At 40.2% G+C, this 13,352-nt stretch overlaps 1 protein-coding gene across 6 annotated transcripts in view; it reads left to right on the top strand.

The window, feature by feature from the left end:
• The window catches only part of VPS13B (vacuolar protein sorting 13 homolog B), a 382,095-nt gene that overhangs the window by 156,830 nt on the left and 211,913 nt on the right, over window positions 1-13,352 (top strand). For all 6 annotated transcript variants that reach the window (XM_048507301.1, XM_048507297.1, XM_048507302.1 and 3 more), the window contains exons 23-24: window positions 6,819-7,053; window positions 9,604-9,824. In XM_048507301.1, the coding sequence (XP_048363258.1) occupies window positions 6,819-7,053; window positions 9,604-9,824 (456 nt within the window). The remainder of the gene's footprint in view (window positions 1-6,818; window positions 7,054-9,603; window positions 9,825-13,352) is intronic.

Below are 13,352 nucleotides of genomic sequence, written 5' to 3'. Positions count from 1 at the left end.
CTAACAGTTGCTAAAAATCCTCAATTATTTTTAATTGGTTGTTAATGCTTAGTTTCAGTGAAAATGACAAGACATCCACGTTTCAACCCAATGAGTAAATCATGAGTAATAATATATTGAGTGCCAATGAAATAAGCTCACATTATACTAATAAATAAATATGTTCTAATCTAGAGACTAACTGGATGTCCTGGTATCCTTCAGCAAATCAGAAGCCTTCTCTTGCTTGCACCTTGCATTTATTGGTCTTCTTGCTTACTGCTTTTCATAGGATTCAAATTCCTGTTCTCTCTATTCTATTAGAATGTTAGAATGCCTGAGCTAAGGCATCTAGGATCCAAGAAGAAGAAGAGTTTGTATTTATATCCCCCCTTTCTCTCCTGTAAGGAAACGCAAAGGGGCTTACAATCTCCTTTGCCTCCCCCCCCCAACAACAAACACCCTGTGAGGTGGGTGGGGCTGAGAGAGCTCCAAAGAACTGTGACTAGCCCAAGGTCACCCAGCTGGCATGAGTTGGAATGCACAAGCTAATCTGGTTTATCACAGGTCAAGTGGCAGAGCAGGGAATAAAACCCGGTTCTCCAGATTAGAGTGCACATGCTCTTTAACCACTACACTACACTGGCTCTCTTTTGGTATGTATCAAAACATTAATCATTGCTTTTATCTTTTGGTCCCTTTCTTTGATTCTTCCTTTCATCTTTCCTGCTTCCATTGGTCCTTATTTGAACAATCTGCTCTTTATCCCTTTGATGTGCTACTAGACCATTTGATGTCCGAGTCCTCTCTCTAAAATACATTGCCTGGAGCCACTGTATCTATGGGATGAACTCTCCTGCTATGTCCCGCAAAGAGCATTATGCTCAGCTGATGACAACTTTCTGGTGATCTCTGGCCCTAAGGCTGTCCGGCTGGTTTTAACCAGGGCCAGGGCATTTTCAGCCCTGACTCTAGCCTGTTGGAACATGGTGTCAAGTAAGACCCAGACTCTGCAAGATCTGTCACAATTTCGCAGGGCACACTATTCCACCATTAATGTATAGAGTCACCATAATTCAGAAACAACTTGCCAGCACAAATCATACACATCCCAAGCGTGTGTCATACAACATAACATATTTTAAGGCATGTGCTATGAAGTGCTGGTTCAAATACTAGCTTGATGCATGATTCAGATTTAGGGATTATAATTCAAGCCTGATTTCCAGGTTTGTTGTAGAGATTATTGAGATTATGTAAGCCAATCACTTTAAAAATTGCTGCATACAATTTAAATAATATAATACCATGTAATCGTTCACCCTAAAGATAAACAAAACTTTTCCTGTTGTAAAACTTCAAATTGCACTCAAATGTTCACACTTTTGAGAGTGCTATTAAGAAAAATCCAATAAGTGCCATATTTTTCTTACATTTTTGTTTTTTTTAGAGACAGAATTGGCTGTGCTTCATTGGCATGTTATTAGTGAGCATCGAATAGCGAGCGCAGCCCTTAACGTAATCAAAATAGGAGGTGATTCTATTTCAAGAATTTGTCATAATTCCTTGTCTTTAATGCACAAGTATGTTCAGTACTGGCAAAAGGACTCGTTGCTACCAAAGCTGAAATATGATCCTTGAAACAGAAAGGATGTTGCCATGGAAAAATGAAGTAACACTCAGTGCAGCTGCGATGCATTAATGAATAGGATATTTTTTTTAAAAAAAGATCATTTGTGTTTGGTGTGGCTTAGAAGGTCCCAACCAGATGGTTTCCATGAACAGGATCTGACCCCCAGCTTGAGGACTTCTTACTGGCAGGTTACTTCATTTTCTTTTCCCTTGGATTGTCAGATCCTTACATTAACGTAAGATTTACTGCTGTAGATTTATATTTAGTTGTATAAATCAGTCACATTTCACATTAAATTCACAATTTTGACGTACAGTTTAATTGTTATTTTTAAAGCGTAAAAAGATTTATTTGAAACCTTTAATATATGCAATTGATGTAATTTTTAAGAGCACGGGGATTTTAAGATATTTGGATTACATCTATTTTAAAGCACTATTCATATCAATAAAGTGATTGATGACACATCCTTATTATTTAATCCAACAACTAATAAAGTTTTAGAAGTCAATGTTCTTCTCTTTAACTGTAATTCTCTTTGATAGATTTTCCAGAGATTTTTGTGTGTGTGTGGGTAACGTTCACATGCAAACACATGAGCGTGATAGCATGCTCATAAAGGTAGCAGGGCAGGGATGATAACATACAAATGAACAATGAATCCCGAGTGCAGCTAGTAACCCTTGCAATGCTCTCCTTTCCTTGGCAAAATATAGCAGAAGCCAATATGGAGCAGTGGTTAGAGCAGGGGTCTACAACCTGTGGCTCTCCAGATGTTCATGGACTACAATTCCCATCAGCCCCTGCCAGCATTGGCTGGGGCTGATGGGAACTGCAGTCCATGAACATCTGGAGAGCCACAGGTTGCAGACCCCTGGGTTAGAGTATTAAACTAAGGTTCAAATCTCCATTCTGCAACAAAGTTTGCTGGGCTGGCTAGGGCCACTTGCGCTCTCTGAGCCTCACCCTTCTCGTAAGATTGTGGTGATGGTGAAATGAAGGCAGTAAAAAAATGCTGCAAGATAAAGTGTACTAGATAGATAGCAGAACAGAAGATGTATGGAGTTACGTCAGGAAGGTTGGACTGGAAGTCTCCTTTCTGTTGTCTACCCAGGCTCTTGGCCAATAAGGGCCAATAAGTTGTAGAGAGTTACCATCAGGATTTCTGCAATACGGTAATGTGGCTAGCAGAGGGAAATCACAGCATGTCTCCACCTTCTCTGTTTATTTACATTAGTATAGAGAATTTTCTCTATGGTGATAATGTTGCTCAAAAGTTCATGATGAGGAATAAGGTGCAGTATATGTCAAGTCCATGCATCAAGGTTTTCCTAAGATTTTTTCATGCATTTTGTGCTTGGTTGCAAAAATGAGAGCAAATGCAGGGCAGTGGCACCTTGGCAACTGATGCTCCACAGGCCGGGAAAAGCCATCCTGCTTCCCTCCCACCCCAATAGGCCACCCCAACCAGCAGAGCAGCAGCACCTTGGTGGCCATTACTCCACAGGCCACAGGAAGCCTTCCTGGCTCCCCTCCAACACAAGCATCTCCATGCTTACCCCACCCTGTCTCACCTTTCCACCTTCCCCCTGCCCCAATACTTACCTTCCTCGGTCTAGGCAACAGGCTTATTTATGTCTGCCCATGGAGACTCATGGATTCAGTTGATTTCCAGAATGTCCTGAAGGATCCAAAGCCTACTAATGGTTCCCTTTATGTGCTAGTGGAGAGCTGAAATACTCGGATCTCTGAAGCCATCGAGGAGATTGCTTTCCAACACATTTTCAGCCCCTGTGTTAGTCTGGTTCCTTAGTATCCCAAGGAGCTTAGGCTGATGAAAAGGGAGCTAAGATGGCTACAGCAAGGTTTGCAGTGAAATCGTGACAAGGTTACAAGAGCTTCTTATAGGATGTTTATGAAAGCCTATGAGATGGCAGTAAAGGCGGCAAAGAAGAGATTCTGTGCTTCCACCATTGCGTCCACTAGCTCTAGGCTGGCACAATTGTTTATTGTCATTTGATCCTTGACATTCCTGCCGGCAAGATCCAAAATTAATGATCTCAACCCTGGCAGTGAGGCTTTTGCAAGCTTCTTTGTGGATAAGGTTTGTCGCTCCACCATGGTATCCCACAGACACTTGATACAGTAAGGAAACTGGAGGCCCCTTGACTGTCTTCTGGTCCTATATTGGAGCACTTAGACGGGCTCTTCATCAAATGTTGACAGAGTGCTTGCTCTCTTGATCTATGTCCTTCACAGCTGGCTGGTGAAATGAAAAGAGGAAATGATACTCCTGCTTTTAAAGAAGCCATCATTAGATTCTATTAATCTGGCCAAATATTGCCCAGTCTTGAATCTATTATTTCTGGGTAAGGTAGCTGAGAGGGTAGTTGCGGAACAACTGCAGTTCTTTCTAGAAGACACATCGGATTTGGACCCCTTCCAGTCAAGCTTCTGGCCTCGTCATGGGACAGAGACTGTGCTGGTCACTGTCACAGATGAGTCCAGTTGCAGCTAAACCAAGGTGTGTCTTCACTGTTGGTGTTACTGGATCTCACTGCAGCATTTGTCATGGTCGACTATGATCTTTGCCTCACTGATGCTGGGATCCGGTGTGCAGCCTTGAAATGGTTGTCCTTGTTTCTCCAGGACTAGGGGCAGCAGTTAACACATGAAATGTCCTGGAGGCACCCAATGTGGTTTATCATCTGCATGCAGCCCTTGGTGCTGCTTGTCTGGAGCTTTGGATTGGGTTGTCACCAATATGTGGATGACACTCAGCTTGTCACCAATATGCGGATGACACTCAGCTTGTTCTGTTGATGGAGGGCTTGCTGGCCACTGCCCCAGATAATCTTAGAAAAGAACAGAATGAGACTAAATCCATCAAAGATGGAGGTTCTATGGCTGAATCAGGGTGATCTGGTAGAGGGTCTCCCGCTGCCAAAATTTGGGGATGTGGCATTACATCTGGCCACTTTGGTTAAGACCTGGGTGTGACTTTGGAGTCCTCCCTTTCTGTGGAGGCCCAGGTCACCAACCCGGTGAGTATTGCCTTTTACCATCTTTGTCAGGTTAGGCAGTTGATTCCCTGCTTATCCCGCCCTGACTTAGCCACAGTAATCCATGCAATGGTCACCTCCAGGATAGATTACTGCAACTTGCTCTACCGGGCCTGCCCTTGAGGCTGATTTGAAAACTAAGATTGGTCCTGCAGCAGCTAGGCTCCTCACTGGTGCTTTGGTGCGAGAGCATATTACACCTGTGCTTTGGCAGCAGCACTGGTTGTCAACAGAATTCCAAATCAGGTTTAAAGTTTTGGTTGTAACCTTTAAGACTCTGAGCGATCTGGGACCATCGTATCTATGAACCCACAGTACCCCATAATGCTCATGGAGGGTTCTCCGGTCCTCTAATAAAAAATTCCTGGTCGTCCCTGGCTCCAGGGATGAGTGATTGGTCTCGACCAGAGCCAGGGCTGAACTCTCTGTCAGCTGATACCAGGGTCATGTGGGAAATTAATCCATAGGACCTGTAAGGTGGAGATGTTCCACTGGGCCTTTGGTTGAGGCCACTCATGTTTCCCATTACCATCATTGCCAACCCCTCTACAACAAGCAGAGGCTGCTTTAGTGTTGTCCCTCCCTTAACCTCGCTCAGACAATTTTGATGAAGCTTATTTGGCTGGGAGAGTTTTATAGGCTTGAATAATATTGCCATCTTGGAATTTTTAAGGATAAATGTGTTTAATGAATTTTAATGAAGTCAGAGCTAGTGAATTTTAATGTATTAGTGAACTGTTGTTGAATAGGTTTGTGCACCTCCCTGAGCCCATCCTCGATTGGGAGTGGTGGGATAGAAATGTAACAAAATAAAATAAAGGTGAAAGAGGTATACGTTCTAAGATATAAAAAGAGGTTCTTTATAAAATGATTACCTCTTTAGTATACTCTTGGAAGATAAGATGTGTTGATTATATATTGCAACCATGCTGCCAATTGCTAATGAGCCAAAAATATACTCTTTTCACTGCAACCATCACTGCAGCAGGCTTTTGAATATGTAAAATACACAGTTTCTTCTTTTTCAAGCTTTAAGTATATTCTATGCACTTGGGTCAATAAATAGTTATCAAAGATGTAATTAACATTGTATTTCAACTGCAGATAACCTTAAAATTAGAAACAAACACAGACTACATGTGGCAAAGTATTTATTTTTGCTAATCCATCTTATTTATCAACAGTAAATCTTTGTCAGTTTATCTAAGCAAAACTGAAATAGAGATGAATATCTAGGTTGTGTTTACTTAGCAAGCACATTATTTATAGTATTGTAGTAATCTACCCTTTGTGAATTCCACTTTGCTCTGTGAATAGAAATTGTATCAAATCGGAGCTCGTTCACCAGCAGAGTGGATATAGTCTGCAATGTAACAGTCATGTGCATATATTGTTTTCAAGCTGAGAAGAAATAAAGAGCAGCATATGCAATCATTTCCTTCATTTTTGCTTATGAAAAAAATGATCAGATAATTTTTCTCAAAGGCTCACTTTGAAGACTCCCCTAAAAGCTGTGTATATATGAAGGGCTAAAAAGACCCCATATTTTCTTCTATAGTGTATTATTTCCCTCCTAATGTACAGACCTGCTGGTATTCAGAACTATCCAAATTAATTATATTAGTTAAGATCTTTTCCACAAATAAATTGTCCTATTTTGCAGGCATTCAGAGCAGACTAGTAGCTTACATATTGTTATTTTCAGTGAAAATTCTTAAGTAAAGATGAATCCTCATTGAAAGTGACAATATGTGAGTTACTAGTCAGATCTGAAAGCTTAGCTATTGCTAATGATCTGCAAAAGGAGACAGAGACCCTCATTTTCTGACTCCATCATGTCACCTGGCAAGAGGTGTGGGACAGTAGAATATAAATTCAGCTTTTTGTGCCAGTGTTTTTTTCCTGGTTTATAGACCAAAATGATACTTTTTCAGGTGCTGTTTTTTCTAAATGTAAATTATAGAAATTCAGAACACCTGCAGCCATGTGCCTTTGACTTTAAATCCAAGTTGTCGTTTGTGTGTCAATGTGCAACTGACTTTAGTTTTGCTGTTGTGCTATATTTATAGCTACAGAAACAATAAATACATGTTCCTAAGGTCTGCATGGGAGATTCCTTTTATGGGTGTGTGTTTGTTTTCCAGCTTGAAGTGCAGTCCTGCTGTGTGTTCATTCCAAATGACAGTCTGCCATCTCCTAGTACAATTGTCTCTGGTGATATTCCTGGGACTGTCCGAAGCTGGTATCACGGGCAGGCCAATATGCCTGGAACTCTTGTTCTTTGCTTACCCCAGGTAAAGATTATGAGTGCTGGCCACAAGTACATGGAGCCCCTACAGGAAATTCCCTTTGTTGTACAACGACCAATTCTTGAAGAAGGTATTTTGCTCTAAGTATTTTCTTTTGTTGTCTGATGTTACTTTTGTTGTTTTAACAATATAGTGTAAATACAGTATGGAACTATTCTAGACTAATATTGTAAATCAAACTATATAGTATTATACAGTAAATTGGTAGAGCTGTCAATGTGAATAATGCCTTGTCTTGTAAATGTAGTCTCACAGTATGCTGATTCAGTGTCAAAACATGGCAATCTTTGGCAAACAGCTGTGTCATTGCTACTAAAGTATCATCTTAATAATTCAGATTTTTTTGACTGAGACTACCTGATAGTTATGGTCCATTTAAATTATAAATTATTTGTTCTTGCTTCAGTAAGAAACACATGCCTTTCTTGCCCCAGACTTAAATATGTTCTTAAGCTTCATCGGTATTCTATATTTATGAAGTGAATTTTAAAAGTCTTATTAACTGTTCATAATATGGAAAAAAAATAAAAGCAGTAACTATATTTTGAAAAAAATATTGTCAAAGAAATGGAGCAGTAAGTTGTAGCAAAAATATTAATCTTTTCAAGTTGTGATTTCCCAGAACTAGTCTCTCTTTCTAAAACATGCTCCATTCTTTTCACAGTATTAAGGCTGGGTTAAGGCTGAAAATAATATAAGTTAAAGTTCTGAGGTAGAAAATTAGTCCTATATTACAAGGAATGAGATTGAGATGTAGACTTCAGGAGAGGGTTTTCATGTCAGAAATCCTCTAAATTCTGGAAGTCCAGGCTAGAAGGGAGAGGTGGCCAGGGCAGAAGCCAAGTTGCTGGTAGGCAAAAAAAGGAGAAGCTCTCTTGGAATCCTAGCCTTCCAGATGCTTCACAAGGAGGACTAGGTTCTTGTTGCTGCTTGCTTTCTAGAGGAGTCTAATGTTGGAAAATTGAAGGGTTCTGTGTTATCCCTCTGAATTAGCCAGGGCGAGTGGGAAGAACATGGACAACAGCCAGAAAGGAAGGAAGGATTCCCCCTTGAAGCTAAAAGATGCCAACCTTTCTGACAGAATCTGCTTTAGGATGGTACATTTGTAACCTCCAAAAAGCCCTTCTGCATATTATTCATTATATGCAGTTTGTTTCCCCCACACTATTTCTGTGGGATGCAAAGTGCATGGAGCTCATTGGCAGAGATAACGGCAATTTAATTGTGACACAATGTGATTTATTTTACTCACCATTTTCTCTAATGGGAACAACTGATAGCTGGGACTCCTTTGGTGCACAAAAACTATTATGTCTCAGTGTTCTATAATAAGACTTAGGTCCATATTGACTGTTCAGCATATTAAAATTCCATAATTACCAGAGCCTGGGTTTCGCATGCAGGGTGTTTACACTCTGTTTACACCCTGAGGTTGAAATAGGCATTGCTCTAGTATAGCTTCTCTGCTGCTGGCTTTTGTTTCATACTCCTCACTATAAATATACCTATGTAAAGCTAGTGCTAATCTGCATACATGGATCAGAACTAAAGTTGAATTCTATTGTGGCCCTACACATCATCATTCCAAGCACTACTACCTAATGTTCTCGGAAACTCAATAGGCAGAAGTTGCACAAAACTCAAAGTCTGATTGAAAGCCAAAAAACCACAACCCTAGATAAATTTCCAGCATTATGAATCCCTATAGCTTACATTTTGGATGATGCTGCAGTGCATATGTTTGGAAACTTCATTAAGAATTTCCAGAATAGTGCTTCATTGAAAAAAGCTCGTAGTGTGCTTCATGATAAGCACACATTTTTATAATTGTATCATTGGCTGCATCCTCCTGATATAAAGCAGGAATGTAAGTGCTTAGAGGGGTGTAATATACATGCCAGTGATATCAGTAAAAACTATAACAGTTTGTCTAGCATTCATTCCCATTTTTGCAGATCATTTAACACATCACAAATATATTAGTCTTTGTAGTTACAGTGGGTAGGAAAGAACTTGTAGTTACTTGTTTCTGTATCCCAACAATTGATATTTTCTCTTGTGAAAGAAGTTTTAAATGAAGTGAATAAATCCAGGTAGAGCTTAGCATTTTAACATCCACATATTCAATATTAAATCTGATTGTTATTTAAAAAGCACAGTTTTATCACTTGGGCAGATGCACTAAGACTCTGGAATATGGTTGCAAATGAACATGAAGTGTAGACATGTCAGAATATGTAATGTCAGAATTTGGAAATTCTCTGTTCACAAGAAAATGCTTCTGGTAATAGTATGAGTAGGTGGTGGGGGTAAGCAGCCTCTTGGACAAATATTTTTATTAGATTTTGTACAGTATTACTCCAGTCATTACTTTTTTAGTTCAGTACATTTGAAGTTATTTGTGTAGCTGGCTGTTGCGAGTTTTCCAAGCTGAGGCTGCGGTCTGGTAGTTTTCGTTGCTAACGTTTTGCTTGTATCTGTCACTGGCCTCTTCAGAGGCATAATATGGTAAGATGCGTTTCTTTCCACGGCACTGTTGATTCCAGCTTTGAAATATTTTGACAATACACATTTGTATATCTGTTTCACACTTTGTTTTTCTTTCTCCCTGAATCACCAGGTGATGCTTTCCCTTGGTCCATCAGTCTGAGTCATTTCAGTATCTACACGCTTCTTGGGCAGCAAATGACCCTTAATTTAATAGAGCCCATGGGCTGCACTTCTACTTTGGCAGTCACTTCACAAAAGCAGCTTGCTGCAGGGTCTGAATGTAGACACTCGTTCGTTGTCTGTCTTCATGTTGACCTTGAGTCGCTAGAAGTGAAATGCTCGAATCCTCAGGTTGGTGCATTTATTTGATTTATTGGAGTAAATTAAAAATTGCTCAGTTTGAAGGTGATTGTATTTTGGGGGAAGGTTCACTTCTTTTAAGCATCCCCTCCCCACCATTCCTTAAAAACCGAGCCATCGAGATCGGGGTACTTAGATTAAGGTTCACTTTGAAGCTCTTTCAAGTTTTGTAATTCAGATTCGTTTCAAAGTGTAATAGCTGTAGCACATAAATGCATCTTTTGGCTGATGGAATGAAATCACTTGCAGATGTCCTGTTAAATGCTGGGCCCCTGCTTTGCTGTCACTATGGATGCATCTAGTGAAATGATCAAATGTAATTTTTGTGCAAATTAGCAAATGCCCACTACTGTTCATCATGGAAACCTTTCAAGCAAAATAGCAGTACCCTTTTAAAGAGGACACTAAGTGAGAGAGGGGGGTTACTGAGATAGATTGTCATGGTTAAGGGTGAAGTATTTGGATGGCTTTGTTATGTGGCGTAGTGCTGGCCTTATTTTAATTGAATTTGATCCCAATTACATTTAGATGTCCTGGGGAAAAAAAGTGGGCAAAATGCAGGCTCTCCAGAACTCAGCTGTCAGTCAAGAAGCTGCCTTGTTACCTTTCCAGGAACTAGTGTCCGAAGCAGCAGGGCAGGAAAACAGGCCACAGTGGACTGGGGTTGGGTCAGGGAAAAGCAGATTTCCTCTGGATTGAACTGTTATAAAAGACACAAACAGAGTCTCCGAAAGGTTGCTTGGAAACAGAACTTTTATGTGATCTTTCAATTAAGTTCTATTAACTGGAAAACTCTTAGGACTTAAAGATGCAAGTGGCAGTGATGTATTTTGAAAAGTAAGCAAATTCTATAACTTCGACTTCCTTCTCCAGTTGCAATTTCTGAGTTGCCTCCGTTGAGCTCAGAGGACAATTGTAGTTGCATGAATGCCATTGCTAGTCAACAGTTTTCTGTGCATCTTCTTGCGTTCTCAAATGTTCCTTTGAGGTATCTGTTTTGGTTTTGATTAAGCTGTACCCCTTGTGGTAGCTTAGTATGCAAAAGCAAAAAAAGTGTTCACAAAAAGGGAAAAAAATGTTGAATCACTGGGCAAGTGACAAATGGCAGACAATTGCAGTTTCTAAGTTCATGTTCCTTGTGTGACACCAAGTGGTTACAGAACTGAATCTCCCTTTCATGTTTACTATGGCAAATAACTAGTATCTGTGAAAGGCCCAACTGTGACATAAATTGGCACCTCTGATTGAAATTCTTGCTGCTTAAAGTAACAGGGCTCTTTCTTTGTAGTATAAATCTAGTAGTTTCCTCACCCTTCATTTTCTTCTGTTTACTCAAGACAGCAGTTGTCTTTATGTAAACTAGTATTTTAGCTGTCATATGCCACCAAAAGAGGAGAAATGTAACTGAGCTGCTGTAAAAAGCTGTTTAGATTTACAGCTGAGGCTGTAGTGTAGAGCTGTATAAAAATTCCTTGGCTTTGAGTCTTATCTGCAGTTATCAGTGGTTTGAATAATCTTTTTATACGATCCTTTAAAATGTATTTTTAATGATAGCTTCCATAATAGCAGTAAAATTTAGGAGCCATATTTTGTTGACAACGTAATGCTTGAGTAAGAACTCATGATAAATCATGACAGTTAGGTGGGGCAGATGTCACCTGCCTTTGCCTTCCCTAACTGTGTCATTGCCTCTACCTCTGGGTCCCCTTTAAGTTACCTTCTTGGAGACAAAGGGTTGAGTTCAGGCTAAATTTTACCTCAGTGGAACAGAATTGTCCTACCTCCTCACCACCACCGCAGCCACTGTTTGCCTCAAAATTCTGTTGCTGGCGGCAATGCAGCAACATCCTTTCCAACGCTCACCGGACGTGAGGTCAGGACCTCGCCTGCGACCCTGGATGCTCTGGTATTCATGCAAAATTTCTTTGGCAAAACCATAGGAGGGACCTGGCAACCCTGCTAATTGCCAGTTTAGTCTGGATCCAACACAAAGAGTACTATGGCAACAAAGCAGAACAATCCAGGGAGATCCCTGTTAATGCTATAGGAGCAATAGATCACTCTGCAGGGCATCTCTAATGAGGATCCAGTGGATGTCTCTGTTGCTGGCCTGCTTTGCCAAGCAATTGATTTCTCAGGAGATGGTTTGCTGGAGTAGCAGTACAGTGGAAGCTCGGTTTTCGTTGACATTGGTTTTCGTTCATTTTGGTTTTCGCTGATTCTTTGGGTGAAAATGTCTCGGTTTTCGTCGGGTGCTGCCGTTTTTGCTGGTTTTTGTCTGCACGCACCAATTTCACAATGAAAACTGGCAACCCATGCAGGCTCCATTGCTTGCCAATGGGAGTCTCGGTTTTCGTCGTTTCGGTTTTCACCGAGGTAATCCGGATGGATTACCGACGAAAACTGAGGTTCCACTGTAGTAATCTCTCATTTTGTGTCTTCCTTCTAAGGAGATAGGCATAAAAAGCAACAGCTTTCAGTCAGGCTGGAATGGTAGAAATGAATGACCCCTTTCCATTTAAGTTTTTCTGTGCTTACCCCATTTCCTCGGAAGGGAAAAACACGAAGCCTCACTCTCCCCAGGGACCTCCATGTTTAACTCAAGCACAGCTACCTCTGCTATTTGGACAGTTATGAGGCCAGCTTAACATACATGTGCATGTTACTGGAAACTGGGAATTATGTGGACCCCTACATATTTTAGACAAACCTTTAGCATTTTTGTAATAATACAAACTCTAGATTGCTCAGTCTGTTTGTCAAAATAGCTACCTTGGTTTTGCTTATGCAGAACCAAACTTGGTATTATGGCATAAGACATTTGAGTGGGATGCATTCATATTTTTTTAAAATAAGAAGCATTGTTAGGCTTGCTTTTAATTATATTGCGCTTCTGATTTTGAAGATAAGTAACCAAAACTACCACAAAATTGAAGAAGTATTGCCAAAGTTAAGAGTAAAAGAGACCTCACACCAATACTGGCCCTTTCTTAATTATTAGATTATACATGGGAATGATCAAAAAGTTCACTTTAGAGACATTGCCACCAACATTGTAAATAAAAACACCACACTTGTATAATCGAATGCAGCATATGCAATATAATCAAATACATTTCAACTAGCTAGTAAGTTCTTTACAGTTCTTTATATGAAGCAAAATATCTATTTTTATATTTTGAATGTCAGTACTGATTACTAAAGTTGGTCGATACCAGCCAGATTCAGGCCGATTCAGATTCAGACCAGATTCGGATCAATGGGCTCGGATGTTCTGCATCACTTCCTCCGTATCACTTTCTCCAGTTTGTCCAAGACTTTCTTGGCTGTTTGAGAACAGCTGATTTCATAAACCAGTCATTGGAGACAGTTGAAATTATAATACCTCTTGCCTGTCATTTTTCTCATCCCATCATGCTTTCTGGACCTCTTCTGTTGTTCTGTCGTTTGATATGATTCTCAATAATATCTCTTGTTGTAACAAAGCTTTTATGCAGATGCATCATGTTCCATAATTCA

This window comes from Sphaerodactylus townsendi, linkage group LG09 (genome assembly GCF_021028975.2).
Source record: "Sphaerodactylus townsendi isolate TG3544 linkage group LG09, MPM_Stown_v2.3, whole genome shotgun sequence".
Lineage (NCBI taxonomy): Eukaryota > Metazoa > Chordata > Lepidosauria > Squamata > Sphaerodactylidae > Sphaerodactylus > Sphaerodactylus townsendi.
Note: the sequence above shows the minus strand (reverse complement) of the source record. Positions and strands in the feature narration are given on the sequence as shown.